This window comes from Gorilla gorilla, chromosome 21 (assembly GCF_029281585.2).
Source record: "Gorilla gorilla gorilla isolate KB3781 chromosome 21, NHGRI_mGorGor1-v2.1_pri, whole genome shotgun sequence".
Lineage (NCBI taxonomy): Eukaryota > Metazoa > Chordata > Mammalia > Primates > Hominidae > Gorilla > Gorilla gorilla.
The window spans coordinates 46,610,610-46,627,636 of record NC_073245.2 but is presented as its reverse complement, the minus strand read 5'-3'; the positions used below and the strand labels follow the sequence as shown (position 1 = coordinate 46,627,636).

Here is a 17,027-nt window from a genome sequence, read left to right as displayed (position 1 = left end):
TAGAATCAATGCAGAACTATTATAGTCCACCCATATTAAGGAATATTACAAAGCTATATAAGGGATGCAAGATCCATATGTACTCAGGTAAAGAGATCACCATGATATTAGTGTTAAGTACAAAAAGAAAGCTGTAGAATAAAATGTATAGTAGTAGTCCCAGCTACTTGAGAAAAAGGCTGAGATGGGAAGACTGCTTGAGCTGGGAAGGTTGAGAGCACTCTGGACAACATAGCAAGACCCCATCTCATTCAAAAAATAAATAACTATAGTATAACTGGCACCGTAATTTAAAATACTAAAAAACTGGCCAGGCACAGTGATGCATGCCTGTGGTCCCAGCTACTTGGGAGGCTGAGGCAGGAGGATCTCTTGAGGCCAGGAGTTCAAGGCTGCTGTGAGCTATGATAGCGCCACTATACTCCAGCTTGGGTGACAGGGTGAGGCTCTATCTCAAAATAAAACAAAGAAAAAACTAACTAAAACACTATTTTTAAAAATTAAGTTAAAAAACGGGGGGGGGGGGGGGGGGAAGTACTCATAATCCCTTAATTCAACCCAAAGTTAATAAAAAGTGCTGCCAGAAATCTTTTTAGGTCCGTGACCATGGGCTCTCTTCAGCTATCGTTCAGTGACAAGAGCAATATCATCACCAACTAAACTAGAGAAGGTAAAGAAAGGGAGTGACTATAAAAACAGCTATCTAAAGAGAAACAAAAAAGCAAACCAGAAGGAGTCCTAGGAAAAAGAAAAAAAAAAAAAAGAAGAAAGGAGGAACAACAACAAAAAAAACCAAAGTGAGAAACATTTTTTTAAATTGTATTTCCAATCATCTACTAAACAAAAACATACTATAGAAAAATACTTCCAAGCTTACACTGTAAGGGGTTGCTTCCACTTGGGACTGTTTGTGTTGTTGCATTTTTCTGTCTTCTTTGACTGTCCATCTACTGTGACCTCTACGTAAGGACTTGGTCCAAACCAATTCTTCTTATTTTCCTTAAGTTTTGCTGAGATGACTATGTAAAAGAAATGAAAAACATTTCAATAGTTGAGATGTTAATTCACTCATGAAATCAATTTAACTTCATAATTAGGCAGATTTACTAAATTTACTCAGAGAAGCAGTTTTGCTCTAAAATACTTACCAATTTTATTCACTCATAACCTTTGTACTTCCTCCCATCCTAGTAAATAAATATAGAGGTTCCCCGTACCATCAACCCAAATTCCCATCAGTAGAATTCCATGGTATCAAAGGTCCAGAACTCAGATCAATTAAAAAGTACACATATGGGCCAGGTGCAGTGGGTTACACCTCTAATCCCAGAACTTTGGGAGGCTGAGGCAAGAGGATTGCCTAAGCTCAGTAGTTGAAGACCAATCTGGAAAACATAGCGAGACCTCATCTCGCCTAAAAATCAAAAAAATTAGCTGGGCACAGTGGCGTGTGCCAATAGTCCCAGCTACTTGGGAGGCTGAGGTAGGAGAATCGCTTGAGTCCAGGAGGTCAAGGCTTCAGTGAGCTATGGTTGTGCAACAGCTTGAGCAACAGGAGGAAAAATTTAAAAAGTACACATATGGCTGGGCAGGGTGGCTTGCACCTGTAATCTCAGCTACTCAGGTGGCTGAGGCAGGAGGACTGCTTGAGCCTAGGTGTTTAAGACCTGCCTGGGCAGCACAGCGAGACCATATCTCAAAACAAAATGTATGCACTGACAAACATGGTCAACAAACATCTGAATGCCTACCATGTGTCAGATACTGCTCTAAACTCTGTCCCTAAAGCAATTAACAGTAAAGAAAAGGATCTGGCTTTCAAGGAGATTATATTCTAATTAAAGTATTTATGATGAAAAACAGGCTGATGTGACAGAACATGACTTGGTAGTAAGGAAGGCCTTTGAGAAGACTTTTAAGCAACCATCCAAATGACAAGGAGCCAGCCATGTGAAGACTGGAGGTGGGAATAAGACAACATTCCAGACAGAGGCAAATGAGTATGGCATATCTGAGGGAAAGTATAGCAAGCACAGGAAGGAATGGTAAATGAACGGAGATAAGCTTTGTATGGGAGCTTTATAAGCCAAGATAAAGAATTTGCAGCTGGGCGCAGCGGCTCACATCTGTAATCCCAGCACTTTGGGAGGCTGAGGCGGGTGGATCACCTGAGGTCATGAGTTTAAGACCAGCCTGGCCAACATGGCGAAACCTCGTCTCTACTAAAAAAATTCAAAACTTAGCCAGGTGTGGTGGCGGGCGCCTGGCTACTCAGCTACTCAGGAGGCTGAGGCAGGAGAATTGCTTGAACCCGGGAGGTGGAGGTTGCAGTGAGCCGAGATTATGCCACTGCACTCCAGCCTGGGTGACAGAGTGAGCCTACGTATCAAAAATAATAATAATGATAATTTAGATTTTATTCTGTGTGTTGGAAAGCCAATGGAAGAATAAGAACTACAAACTAAGATTTTTTTTTAACATCTCATATTATCTAAGGAAGAGCTTCCTATGTTGTGCATCTTGAGATACAAACTCCTTAGCCTTCACCCTTTAGTTACCTTTGCCATAAAATAGCTTTGTCCAAGCCCCTTAGAGGGTGTAACAAGTAGAAATCTAGCAAAGCACCCCATGATTTCTATAGGTGGCAACTCATTGCTCCCTCATAGATGAGGTAACTACAACCAAGGAAGTACCCACCACCCAGGTTATCTACTCCACCACCCAGGTTATCTACTCCAGCAGCAAAGTTCAGAGAATGCCAATGCTCATCAAAATTAAGGAACCCTTGGAGTTGTCAGAGGAGTTTATATAGTAGCTACTTAAGAAGCTTAATATAGCCGGGTGCGGTGGCTCACGCCTGTAATCCCAGCACTTTGGGAGGCTGAGACGGGTGGATCACGAGGTCAGGAGATCGAGACCATCCTGGCTAACATGGTGAAACCCTGTCTCTACTAAAAATAAAAAAAATTAGCTGGGCGTGGTGGCGGGCGCCTGTAGTCCCAGCTACTCGGGAGGCTGAGGCAGGAGAATGGTGTGAACCTGGGAGGTGGAGCTTGCAGTGAGCCGCGATTGCGCCACTGCACTCCAGCCTGGGTGACAGAGCAAGACTCCATCTCGAAAAAAAAAAAAAAAAGAAGAAGAAGCTTAATATATAGTCCAAAGTCTGGACATCCAAGCAGGCATAGTCCCAGGTGGTGGCCCTGAAACTCTGACTTTATATATATCAAATACTTCCATCCTTTTAGGCTTATGTGCCTTTTTGCTGGCATTCAAGCTAGCCACAGAATGACTGACTGAAGAAAAAGAAGAGTTGCAAGAGAAGGCTAGACAAATAGACAAGATCAAGCATGGTGGTTCACACTTGTAATCCCAGCACTTTGGGAGGCTGAGGCAGGAAGATCACTTGAGGCCCAGGAGTTTGAACAAAGCCTGGTCAACATAGTGAGACCTCCGTCTCTACAAAAGATAATTTTAAAAATTAGCCAGGCATGATGGCGTGCACCTGTAGTCCCAGCTGCTGGGGGGAGGCTGAGGCAGGAGGATCGCTTGAGCCTGGGAGGTCAAGGCTGCAGTGAGCTGTGATTGCACCACTGCAATCCAGCCTGGGCAACAGAGCAAAACTGTGTCTTCAAAAAAAAAAAAAAAAGTTGTTTCAGATGCCAGATGCTGAGACATCTAAGTGGAAACATGAAATAGAAAGTCTTTTTCAGAATAAAAAATATTCAAGTGGGGACCAGAGCTATCTCTGATTAAAATGTAATAGGCCAGGCACGTAATACCAGCACTTTGGGAGACCCAGGCGGGAGGATCACTTGAGCCCAGGAGTTTAAGACCAGCCTGGACAACACAGTGAGACCTCATCTCTATTAAAAAATAAAAAATAAAAAAAAAAGTACTATTAAAGCTCTAGTGCTTAATATAGAGCCAAATTTAATCACAGGATTACACAGAAAAACATAAAATTTCTACTTTTAATACATTTCTGGTCTAAGAATATGTGAAACAGCCCAAACAATTATACATACACTCATTATATTTCAGGGCCTCTTGTGGCACTCTGCAACTGATTAAACCTAGAACGAAGAGCAACGCAAGGCTGACAGGAAGGAAATGATCTGCCCCTGTTGTGGCTTTCTAGGATTCAAACTTTTTTTTTTTTTTTTTGAGACGGAGTTTCGCTCTTGTTGCCCAGGCTAGAGTGCAATGGCACAATCTTAGCTCATTGCAACCTCCGCCTGCCGGGTTCAAGCGATTCTCCTGCCTCAGCCTCCCAAGCAGCTGGGGTTATAGGCACGTGCCGCCACACCCAGCTAATGTTTGTATTTTTAGTAGAAACGGGGTTTCACCATGTTGGTCAGGCTGGTGTCAAACTCCTGACCTCAGGTGATCCACTTGCCTCAGCCTCTCAAAGTGTTGGAATTACAGGCGTGAGCCACTGTGCCCAACTGGATTCAAATTTGTGAAAGCAATTTTGCTACATAATCCTACCAAACCCCACTGAAACCTTTTTTTTTTTTTTTTTTTTTTTTTTGAGACAGGGTCTGGTTCTGTCACCCAGGCTGGAGAATAGTGGCACAATCTCAGGTCACTGCAACCACCTCTACCTCCTGGGCTCAAGCCATCCTCCCATCTCAGCCTCCCAAGTGGCTGGGACTACAGGTGCATGCCACCACATCCAGGAAATTTTTGTATTTTTTTCTGGTAGAGACAAGTTTTGCCATGTTGCCCAAGTTGGTCTTGTACTCCTGGGCTCAAGAGATCCACTTACCTAGGCCTACCAAAGTGGTGGAATTACAGGCATGAGCCACCAGGCCCGGCCTAACAAACTTTACATGGGGGTGGAGGGGCACCAATTTTAGTATTTACCATGTGCCTGCATGTAAATGTCATTTCAATATCAATACCTATTCTGCGAAACAGGTATTACTGTCCTAATTTTTACACATAAAAAGAGAAGCGGCCGAACGTGGTGGCTCACGTCTGTAATCCCAGCACTTTGGAAGTCTCAGTCAAAAGGATCAACTGGGGTCAGGAGCCAGCTTGACAAACATGGTGAAACCCTGTCTCTACTAAAAATACAAAAATTAGCCAGATGTGGTGGCAGGTGCCTGTAATCCCAGCTACTCAGGAGGCTGAGGCAGAAGAATCACTGGAACCCGGGAGGCAGAGGTTGTAGTGAGCTGAGATCATGCCATTGCACTCCAGCCTGGGTGACAAGAGTGAAACTCCGTCTCAAAAAAAAAAAAAAAAAAAAAAGACAGAAGCTCTGTGGAATTTAAAAATTTGCCCAAGGGTCACACTGCAAAACCTGGACAGGAGAAATTATTTCAGTATTCAAATCTCAAAGTCTAGATTGAACAAAACCTAATATTACAAATATAAAATAAATCAATGTACTACTTCCTGAAAACTAAAGTCCCACAGTAAATTAAACAAAAAAATTAAAAACTATACATTATAAACCGGAAGAAAAAGGACCAGAAAAATGTCAGTCTCATCTGACACCTGGGCTACTATACTATGACAGGCCTCTAAACAACTGTTTTTACTCTCACTTCTCCAATCCAACCCCTCACAGCCACCAGAATTATTTTCCTAAAATAGATGTGATCATGTCATTAATGTCATTACTTAAATGATTCTTTATTGCCTGAAAAATGAAGTTTAAACTCTTATGGGGCATTTTACCTTGCTTAGTATGCAGCTATAACTTACCCTTCCAGCCTCCTACTAAAACAAATCTTACCAAAGTTCTATATTCTAGCCACCCTTAGTTATTTGCTGTTCCTCACATGGGCCATGTACTTTCATTCCTCTAAACATGCTGCTCCCTCTACTCAGAATGATCCTTTTTTCTTTTATACCCATTAAAATTCTATTTGTTGAGAGATAAACATCCCCCTTCTCTTTGATTGAAGGCTTCTTTAATCCTAAGAAGTTAAATTATTTCCACCTCCATGCTTCCAGAGTATTTCCATATTTACGCATGGCTCCGTCAGCTTTTCATTTTGTCTTACTAGTTTTTACTCGTTTAACTCACCCCGTGAGCCTCTTGATTGCACAGATATAGCCAATCTTTACAATTTCTGGAGCACTCTGGGATTTAATCTGAGAGGTATTTAATACACATGTTGAACCAAATTATTATTAGTCATGGTAGAAAACAAAAGTTTCCCTGCTTTCTAGTCTCTGTCTCTCTGCTTTATTATAATCACTTGCTGGCTATCTCACTCTCCCATGCATGTGCTCTCTCTCTCTCACACATACCCACATACTAATGCAAATAGTTTTCATGGCTTAAACTAATGTTCCTCTGATCCTTCTGTTCTGAAGGTCAGTGCTTTGAACTGATTTCAGTTCTTCAGTGTATCTCTCTGATACAACATAAACATTTTACAATACAAATACAAAAAAAGAATGGATCCGTAGCTCATCCAACCTACTTTGGATAAGCTACAGAGAACAAGGTACAACAAAAAACAGTGCCAAAACTAAATAAATAAGCAGAATAATGAACCAGGTAAGAGATCAATCCAGTTGAGCAACAGCTACCTCTTTGGAAGAACTCTGCCCTGCCTGTGGAGAACTAAACTCTAAATCACAAGTATAAAATTCTTAGTTTGCTGGACTGTTAAAGGAATAAAAAAAAAAACATAAGTATAAGGGATCTTTTTGGTCCCTGAACAATCAGAGCTAAATATATTGCACTGTAATAAATTTGGGAAATGCAGTAATATTTAATTACGATTAATAATAACTAAAATCAAGATGACATCTCTTTCTTAATTTGGAGTAAAGACGAGAATATAAGAAATTTCTAGCAAATACCAAAGTTTCCTTATTTTGCCCAATGCTAGCATACAACAAACATCAAATAAAAAACACAGATGAGCCAACACCCCGGTGGAGAAGCTGAGGTCAACATGAGATTTGAAATATTTAAAGTGGATACAAAACTATTTCAGCAATGCAGACAATTAAGTGTGTTGTTGTGGGTGATGGTGCTGTTGGTAAAACAACACAACAAATTTCCATCGGAATATGTACCAACTGTTTTTGACAACTATGCAATAACAGTTATGACTGGTAGAGAACCATATACTCTTGGACTTTTTGATACTGCAGAGCAAGAGGATTATGAGGGATTATGACTGCTGAGTTATCCACAAACAGATGTATTTCTAGTCTATTTTTCAGTGGTCTCTCCATCTCTCCATTTTCATTTGAAAATGTGAAAGAAAAGTGGGTGCCACTGTCCAAAGACTCCTTTGTTGCTTGTTGGGACCCAAATTGATCTCAAAGATGACCCCTCTACTATTGAGAAACTTGCCAAGAACAAACAGAAGCCTATCACTCCAGAGACTGCTGAAAAGCTGGCCCATGACCTGAAGACTGTCAAGTACGTGGAGTGTTCTGCACTCACAAAGAAAGGCCTAAAGAATGTATTTGACGAAGCAATATTGGCTGCCCTGGAACCTCCAGAACTGAAGAAGAGCCGCATATGTGTGCTGCTAGGAACATCTCTCCAGAGCCCTTTCTGCATAGCTGGTGTTGGCATCATACTAAAAGCAATGTTTAAGTCAAACTAAAGCTTAAAAATTAAAATTCGTTTTTGCCATAATGACAAACGCACTGCACCTACCCACATGTACTCATGTGAGACAAGGCCCATAGCTATGCGCCGCCCCCCTGTATCCCTAGCCCAGTACTAGTTAATTTTGAGTAATTGTATATTGTCAGAAAAGTGATTAGTACTAGTTTCAGTTTTGTTTCAAGATATATATATGTATTTTTAAAGCAAGGCATGCTTGTGGATGACTCTGTAACAGACTAATTGGAATTGTTGAAGCTGCTCCCTGATTCCACTCTGGGACATCTTAGTGGTTTTTTTCCCCCCTCCTCTTTTTTAGGGGGGAGGTTTGTTTTTCAGTCTTTTTTTTTTTTTTTTTTTAATTCATTAACCAGTGGATGGCCCTTAAGGTGAGGAGGACCGATTGATTCCACAGTCTATTTCCTAGATCTAGTTAAGAAAACATGTTCCCCATCTGGGGCTTTTAGGAAGGAGTATAGTAAATGCCTCATTTGATAACATACTCCTTTAGAAAGTTAGTTGCCTTTTTACTCCACCCTTGAGTAGATCCAGTATTTGATGAAACTCGTGAAAGTAGGTGGAAGCTGTCTTACCCCTCCTCTTTTCTAGGAGACACTATATGTGACTGTGACTTTCAAGGACATTTGTTTGCCATTTGCTGATTTTTTTGGAAAGTTAATTTCTTAACTTCTTTCACTAATAAATGAAGAAAAGTACTGCACCTTTGAAACAGAACAAATGGGTTGAGCTTGTAATTTAAAAAAAAAATTTCCCGGTCAAAAAAAAGAAAAAAAGAAGACACAGATGAGTTCAGTATAATAGCTGAGGTTATATATAGGCATAATTAAATGGGAAACAGGTAAATAAAGACAGGGAAGGACATAAGAAAACAGACTTACATCCAAGGTAAAGACCCTGGCTAAATGATAAGAAGAAACGAAGAGCTGATTCAAAACATCCAAGACCAGCCTGGGCAACACAATGAGAACGTGTCTTTATAAAAAATTTAAAAATTGGCTGGGAACAATGGCTCACGCCTGTAATTCAAGAACTTTGGGAGGCCGAGGTGGGTGAATCACTTGAGGTCAGGAGTTTGAGACCAGCCTGGACAACATGGTAAAGCCTCATCTCTACTAAAAATACAAAAAGTGAGCCAGGCACAGTGGTGCATGCCTGCAATACCAGCTACTGGGGAGGCTGAGGCATGAGAATCGCTTGAACCTGGGAGGCGGAGGTTGCAGTGAGCCAAGATCAAGTCACTGCACTCCAGCCTGGGTGACAGAGCGAGACTCTGTTTCAATAAACAAATAAATAAGTAGGTAAGGGGGTGGGCATGGTAGGCAGAGATTGCAGTCAACTGAGATCGCACCACTGCACTCCAGCCTGGGCGACAGAACGAGACTGTCTCAAAAAAAAAAAAAAAAAAAAAAAAAAGAAAAATTTTTTTCTCTTTCTAACTTTCTAAAACACAAATCTAACCACCCTTTGATACAAACACTGATTACTTCCCATCTCCATCTCCCTTAGCAATAAATTTTTTTTTAAGGCACACCTGAAAGACACAGCCATTCCCATTCTCAGGGCTCCCCTATTATAGGAGCTTTCATGGGTATTAGGGCAAGTTTTGTGTACTCTCTTCTTTCATGTGTCTTGCTCATGCTGTCTCCTCAAAGGGTCCTTTTCTACTTTTCTGCATTTAAACAGCAGCAATCCTAGGTCAGGGAAAGTGTCTCAGGCCTATAATTCCAACACTTATGGAAAGGCTGGGAGCATCACTTGAGGCCAGGAGTTCAAGACCATCCTGGGCAACACAGCAAGACCTTGTCTCTACAAAAAAAATTTTTGGCCGGGCGCGGTGGCTCACGCCTATAATTCCAGCACTTTGGGAGGCTGAGGTGGGCAGATCACAAGGTCAGGAGATCAAGACCATCTTGGCCAACATGATAAAATTCCGTCTCTACTAAAAATACAAAAATCAGCTGGCCTTGGTGGCGCATGTCTGTAATCCCAGCTACTCAGGAGGCTGACGCAGAAGAATTGCTTGAACCAGGGAGTCAGAGGTTGCAGTGAGCCAAGATCACGCCACTACACTCCAGCCTGGCAAAAGAGCGAGACTCCGTCTTAAAAAAAACAAAAACAAAAACACAATTTTTTTTAATTAGTCAAGTGTGGTGGGTGGTACATGCCTGTAGTCCCAGCCACTATAGAGGATGAGGCGAGAGGATTGCTTCAGCCCAGGAGGTTAAGGCTGCAGTGAACCGTGACTGTGCCACTGGAGTGTAGGGGTGCAATCTTGGCTTACTGCAACCTCTGTCTCCCAGGTTCAAGTGATTCTCCTGCCTCAGCCTCCCGAGTAGCTGGGATTACAGGCACGTGCGACCACACCTGGCTAATTTTTGTATTTTTTAGTAGAAACAGGGTTTCACCATGTTGGCCAGGCTGTCCTGAACTCCTGACCTCGGATGATCTGCCTGCCTCAGCCTCCCAAAGTGCTGGGATTACAGGCGTGAGCCACCATGCCCGGCCAACCCTGTCTCTTAAAATAAATAAATAAATAGCAGCAATCCTTCAAACACCACCTTCTTTCCCAGTGACTCTAGTCAAATACTGATCTCTTTTTCCTGACCAGTTATCCCTTCTTGCCATTACAATACATGGTGACGTTTGTTTATTTTTATTTTATTTATTTTTTTTTGAGACAGTTTCACTGTTGTTGCCCAGATTGGAGTGTAATGGCACGATCTCAGCTCACCGCAATCTCCGCCTCCCGGGTTCAAGCAATTCTCCTGCCTCAGCCCCCCGAGTAGCTGGAATTACAGGCATGTGCCACCATGCCCGGCTAATTTTGTATTTTTACTAGAGACAGGGTTTCTCCATGTTGCTCAGGCTGGTCTCGAACTCCCAACCTCAGGTGATCCGCCCACCTTGGCCTCCCAAAGTGCTGGGATTACAGGTGAGAGCCACCACGCCCAGCCTGACATTCATTTTTTACACTTGCATATTTATTCCTTCCTTGATTCTAGAAAGGCATTGAGGCAGCTTACAATAAAACAAATACTATAACTGACCCATTAAGAGATTAAAACCCACGATGTCATTAAGGAGATTTGTGCAAAATACTTAATTCTAAGCATTCTAGCATCAAAACTAAAGAAGTAACTCAATGAATTATGAAGGGCATTTGATTCTATTAAACTTGGCACTTCTGTCTTTTATCTTATGTTCTCTGTTTCATATCTAATAATATGTTTGCTGAACTATTATCCATTATTCATGGTGTGTTTGTTTTTCGCCCTATACTTGAGCATTCTCAGAATATTTAGACCCAATTAGCAAGCAATGAATAAAAAAAAGAAAAAGAAAAAAATTTATAAAAAAGAGAATATTTAAGGCCAGGCGCAGTGGCTCACGCTGTAATCCCAGCACTTTGGGAGGCAGAGGCGGGGGGATCATCTGAGGTCAGGAGTTCAAGACCAGCCTGACCAACATGGTGAAAACCCGTTTTTACTAAAAATACAAAAATTAGCCAGGCATAGCGGCAGGTGCCTGTAATCCCAGCTATCTGGGAGGCTGAGGCAGGAGAATTGCTTGAATCTGGGAGGCGGAGGTTGCGGTGAGCCGAGATCACGCCATTGCACTCCAGCCTGGGCAACGAAAGGGAAACTCTGTCTCAAAAAAAAAAGAAAAAGAATATTTTAGACCCAAGATTTTAAAAATCTGAGATGGGGCTGAGTGAGGTGGCTCACACCTCTAATACAAGCAATTTAGGAGGCTGAGGTGGGTGGATCACCTGAGCCCAGGAGTTTGAGACCAGCCTGGGCAACAGAGCAAAACGCCATCTCTATAAAAAATACAAAAATTAGCCGGGTGTGGTGGCGCACACCTGTAGTTCCAGCTACTCAGGAGGCTGAGGTGGGAGGCTCACCTGACCCCGGGAGATCAAGGTTGCAGTGAGCCATGATCACGCTACTGCACACCAGCCTGGACGACAGGGTGAGACCCCATCTCAAAAAGAAAAAAATCTGAGATGGCTATGGATTCCGACTTTTTGAGGTGCAATTAGTGTTTATCATCACAGTAAAAAAAAAAAATTCAATAACGATGATAGCAAGTAAAATAGTTTATGCAAAGAAAAAAACTATTAATCATTGTCTCTGAGAATAATTTACTATTTTTTAAATCAGTAAAAAATAAAATGTATATTACTTATGTAATCTGAAAAAGTACAGAATGTTTTAAAAGACTGTTCTAATAAAAGCTTTCAACTTTAAGCTGCCAAAAAGAAGTCATAAGAATTCTGGTCTGATATAAGTCAGCTACTCAAGCTAGATTGAGGATGAGGGGTGGGGAAAAAAAACTGGAATCTGGCCTTAACTAAGAAATAGTAATATCTTTCTTTAAGAAACAGATACTGCTAAGGAAAGATACCAGAGTTAGTGAAGGAAATCCGAAAAAATTCTATGATGTGGTTACCTTAAGACAGTATTATTTTTATATTCAATCGCCTTTAGGTTTCGAGGAAAATAATAATGCTAAGATATGATCTGTGACCTAACCTATTCATAATCCAGAAGAAGCTATAAGCCAGGCATAGTTGAAACTAAAATACAGGGGATGATAATTGTTCTATAATCAATAAATGCTATCAAATTAAAGGGAGAGAGACTGAGGTTTTCATTGTGTGATAGAAATACATACACGTCTGAGGAAAATCCAGTGACTCATTCTAGCTAGTACAAATGGTTCACGTATAAAGACTTACAGGCCGGACACGGTGGCTCACGCCTGTAATCCCTGTACTTTGGGAGGCCAAGGTGGGTGGATCCTGAGGTCAGGAGTTCAAGGCCAGCCTGGTCAAGATGGTGAAACCTCATCTCTACTAAAAATGCAAAAATTAGCCAGGCATGGTGGCAGGCACCTATAACCCCAGCTACTTGGGAGGCTGAGGCAGAGAACTGCTTGAACCTGGGAGGAGGAGGCTGCAGTGAGCCAAGATTGCACCACTGCACTCCAGCCTGGGCAATAGAGACTCTGTCTCAAAAAAACAAACAAAAAAAACAAAAAACCTACAAAGACACCATATGTAGACAGAGGGTGAAGGGTCTTAGCTCATACTAAAGAAACTCTATACCATAGTCTAAGAGAAGTACCTAAGGTTTTTGAGCAGGAATGAAACATATTGGATGGCATATTAAAAACATTAATCTAAAAGTGATACATGAAATGATTAGAGGAAGAAATAAAGACAGAGATATTAACTAACAATAGCGACACAGGTATTAATTTACAATAGCAAACAAAGGACGTGAACAGACATTTCTCCAAAAAAGATACAAAAATGACCAATAAGCACATGAAAAGACAATATCATTAGCCATCAGAGGAGTACAAGCCAAAACCACAATAGGGAGCTGGGTAGGGTGGTGCATGCCTGTAGTCCCAGCTACTCAGAAGGCCGAGGTGGCATGATCACTTCAACCTAGAAGTTAAGAGATTGCAGTCAGCCATGACTGCACCACTACACTCCAGCCTGGGTGACAGAGCAGACTGTCACCTGGTGTCAAAAAAAAAAAAAAAAAAAATTAAATGGATAAAACATATGCGCGCGCGCACACACAGAGTAAAATACTACTTCACACCCACTAGAATGGCTATCATAAAAAAGATAATCACTGGCAAGAATGTAGAGAAATAGGAATCCTCATATATTGCTAGTGGGAACGCAAAACGGTGCAGCTGCTTTTAAAAATAATTTGGGCCCGTGCAGTGGCTCACGCCTGTAATCCCAGCACATTGGTAGGCCGAGGCAGGTGGATCACCTGAGGTCAGGAGTTCGAGACCAGCCTGGCCAACATGGCGAAACCCCATCTTTACTAAAAATACAAAAATTAGCTACACGTGGTTGTGCGTGCCGGTAGTCCCAGCTACTCAGAAGACTGAGGCATGAGAATCACTTGAACCCGGGAGGCGGAGGTTGCAGTGAGCCGAGATCACACCACTGTACTCCAACCTGGGCAACACAGCAAAACTCTGTCTCCAAAAAAAAAAAAAAAAAGAAAAAAATAATAATAATTTGGAATTCCTCAAAATGCTAATAAACATGGATTCCATATAACCTAGGAATTTCACTCTTAGGTATATACCCAAGAAAACTGAAAACATACATTCTCACAAAAACTTGTACACAAATGTTTATAGCATTTTTCATAAAATCCAAAAAGTAGAAACAACCCAAACATCCCTCAACTGAAGAATGGATTTTTAAAATTTCGTATACTCATACAATAAAATATTATTTAGCAAAAAAAGGAATTAAGTAATGATACATGCTACAGCATGGATGAACTTTGAAAACAGTCTGCCCAAAGAAGACACAAAAGGCCACACACTGTACAATTCCATTTATATGCGAGATCCAGAATAGGCAAATCTAGAGACAGAAAGATCAGGAGTTGCCTGGGTTTGTGGGTGGATGGTTAAATGGAGAGTGACTGCTAATGAGTACAGGGCTTCTTTTTGGAAGGACGAAATTATTTTAAAGTTGATTGTGGTGATGGTTGCTGAACTCTGTGAATGTACTTTTGGGGTTCAGAAACTGATATCCCAAAATATGGTGCTTTGACTTGCTGAACTAAGTAAGTCTCTCAAGGTCTCTCTGACCCCTGCAGCTCCCCTCCCTCAATCTTCTTTCTCTCAAAGTACAGCATGAAGTTGTTTTCTGAAGTTCTCTTATCTGCCTACGTCCAGATCCACCAAAGAAGAAAACAATTACAATTACCTTTGTTCCCGTCTCTGAGTTTTCAATAACTAAACTTGTATAGCAGGAATATAAAAACTGAAGTCTTTTTTTTTTTTTTTTTTTTTGAGATGGAGTCTTGCTCTGTCGCCCAGGCTGGAGTGCAATGGCATGATCTCGGCTCACTGCAACCTCTGCCTCCTAGGTTCAAGTGATTCTCCTGCCTCAGCCTCCCAAGTAGCTGGGATTACAGGTGTGCACCACCACGCACAGCTAATTTTTTTTATTTTTAGTAGAGACGGGGTTTCACCATGTTGGCCAGGCTGGTCTCAAACTCCTAATCTCAGGTGATCTGCCCACCTCGACCTCCCAAAGTGCTAGGATTACAGGTATGAGCCACCGTGCCTGGCTGACTGAAGTCTTTTAACAGACCTGGACCTGGAGAGACTTTTGTCATAAACCACTATCTATTCTGTGGGCCAAACAGACTTTGTCCCAGGCCATTGTACATTCTTCGAGCCCTCTGAATTCCCCTAAAAATCATTTACCATCCCTCTAAAATCATCCACACTTCCCCATCTCCCTTTCCCCTATGAAGAAGAGTATATAACCATTTTGTACCCCATTGCATGATGGGGTAATCATTCTGTGATCCATCCCACCCCTACCCATGCATGCTAATAAGATGTACGCCTTTTCTCCTATTTATCTGCCTTTTGTCAGGCCCTAGTGGGAGGATCATTTAAGCCCAGGCGTTCGAAACCAGCCTGGGCAATATAGTGAGACCCCATCTCTACAAAAAACCGCAGAATTTGCTGGGCATGGTGGTGCACGACTGTAGTCACCACAGCAGGAGGCTGCATGATTGTGTCACTGTTATAAGTAAATAAATAAATGGGTAACCTGTAGGGGATATGAATTATATCTCAATAAAGCTGTTAATACAATACCAAACAAACATAATTAGCAACTACCCAGGTACCCATGTTGAAGGAAAAAAAAACTGTAAAATATCCAAGAATATTCTACAATAAAAATTACATATCTATATATCTTCATTCATTCATTCAGCAAATATTAATTGAGCACCTGACATGTAACAGCCATTAAATATTTTGTTCTCTTAAGATTTTTTTTTTTTTGAGACAGTCTCACCCTATCACCCAGGCTGGGGTGCAGTGGCGCAAACTCAGCTCACTGCAACCTCTACCTCCCAAGGTGAAGTGATTCTCACGCCTCAGCCTCCGGAGTAGCTGGGACAGCAGGCGTGCACCACCATGCCCAACTAATTTTGTATTCTCCATGTTGGCTTGGCTGGTCTCAAACTCCTGGCCTCAAGTGACCCGCCCACCTCAGCCTCCCAAAGTGCTGGGATTACAGGCATGGGCCACCATGCCTGGCCCTCTCAGGATTATTTTTTAATCATACGGGGAAAAATAAAGTAAAGCAGCCGATGTTTCTAAAACTTACCAGTGATCTGAAGCTGTGATTTCATGGTGAGGCTACCCATTGAACCAAGTTGTGATCCACCGTCAGACATACCACCAATAGGTTGGAAAACCTGAACATGGCAAAGGAGACACTGTAAACATCAAAAATTCCCATTAAAAACATATGTAAATAGTGCTAACCTGGCTATTTATTACTGAAGACCATGTAACAAAGGCCTTTACATTACTAAACACAATTTTCAATTCTAGTCTTTATCCTACCTAACTTATTGGCAAAATCTGACATGGCTGTTCATCCCCTCCTCCATGTTTTACTTTCTTCCCTTCAGTTCCCAAGATATATTCTCCAGGTTTGTGTCCTACCACACAGATTGTTCCTTCTCAGTATCTTCTGATGATTCCTTTTCTCCATTATCTTAACGCTAACATATCCTAGAGCTTAGTTCTTGGTTCCCTCTTCTATCTACACTCATTCCCTTGAGGATATTACCCAGTCCCAAGTAGGTAGGACTATAAGTGGGTGCCACCATGCTCGCCTAATTTTTTTAATTTTTGGTAGAGACAGGATCTCACTATATTGCCCAGGCTGGTTTCAAACTCCTGGGCTCAAGTGATCCTCCCACCCTGACTTCCCAAAGTGCTGGATTACAGCGTGAGCCACCACACCTGACCAAATTACCCATTTAGAAGTCAATGCTTGTTAGTACTACAGGGGCCAAGAGAAGACTTCCCCTTTGCCCAGTGAAGGTTCACTGAAAATCGTCTGACAAAACGCAGGCAGATAAACTGGAGAAAAGGCATACATAACTGTTAGCATGCATGAGTTGGGGTGGGGTGGATCACAAAATGATCACCCCATCACGCAATGGGGTACAGATGATTATAACCTGGAGGATATTATCTATCCAGATAGCTTTAAATAGCATCTATATAACACGTCCCAAGCAACTTTATTTACTTATTTATTTTTTGAGAAAGATTCTCACTCTGTCACCCAAGCTGGGGTGTTCTGGAGCGCCTCCCGGGCTGGGGGGGGATCCTTCTGCTTCAGCCTCCTGAGTAGCTGGGACCACTGGTGCACACCACCACTCCCCAACCAGGAGGTCAAGTCTGCAGTGAGCTATGATCACACAACTGTACTCCAGCCTGGGCAACAGAGGAAGACCCTACCTCAAAAAAGAAGAAATAAGATACAATAAAAAATAAAATCAAACTAAATGTACTTGGCACTTACTGTTTGCCAGGTACT

The 17,027-nt window shown here is 41.8% G+C and overlaps 1 protein-coding gene and 1 pseudogene across 8 annotated transcripts in view; one reads left to right on the top strand and one right to left on the bottom strand.

The window, feature by feature from the left end:
* The window catches only part of ITCH (itchy E3 ubiquitin protein ligase), a 142,317-nt gene that overhangs the window by 95,831 nt on the left and 29,459 nt on the right, over positions 1-17,027 (bottom strand). For 4 of the 8 annotated variants that reach the window (XM_019017146.4, XM_055373351.2, XM_063702339.1 and 1 more), the window contains exons 3-4: positions 15,798-15,888; positions 878-1,019 (exon numbers count right to left, since the gene is read on the bottom strand). In XM_019017146.4, coding sequence (XP_018872691.1) covers positions 878-1,019; positions 15,798-15,867 — 212 coding nt within the window. In that variant the 5' untranslated portion in view covers positions 15,868-15,888. Of the gene's footprint in view, positions 1-877; positions 1,020-15,797; positions 15,910-16,764; positions 16,945-17,027 lie in introns of all 8 variants that reach the window. The other 4 variants (XM_063702340.1, XM_063702341.1, XM_019017147.4 and 1 more) reach the window with 2 other exon arrangements.
* LOC101145815 (cell division control protein 42 homolog) lies at positions 6,898-7,589 on the top strand (annotated as a pseudogene).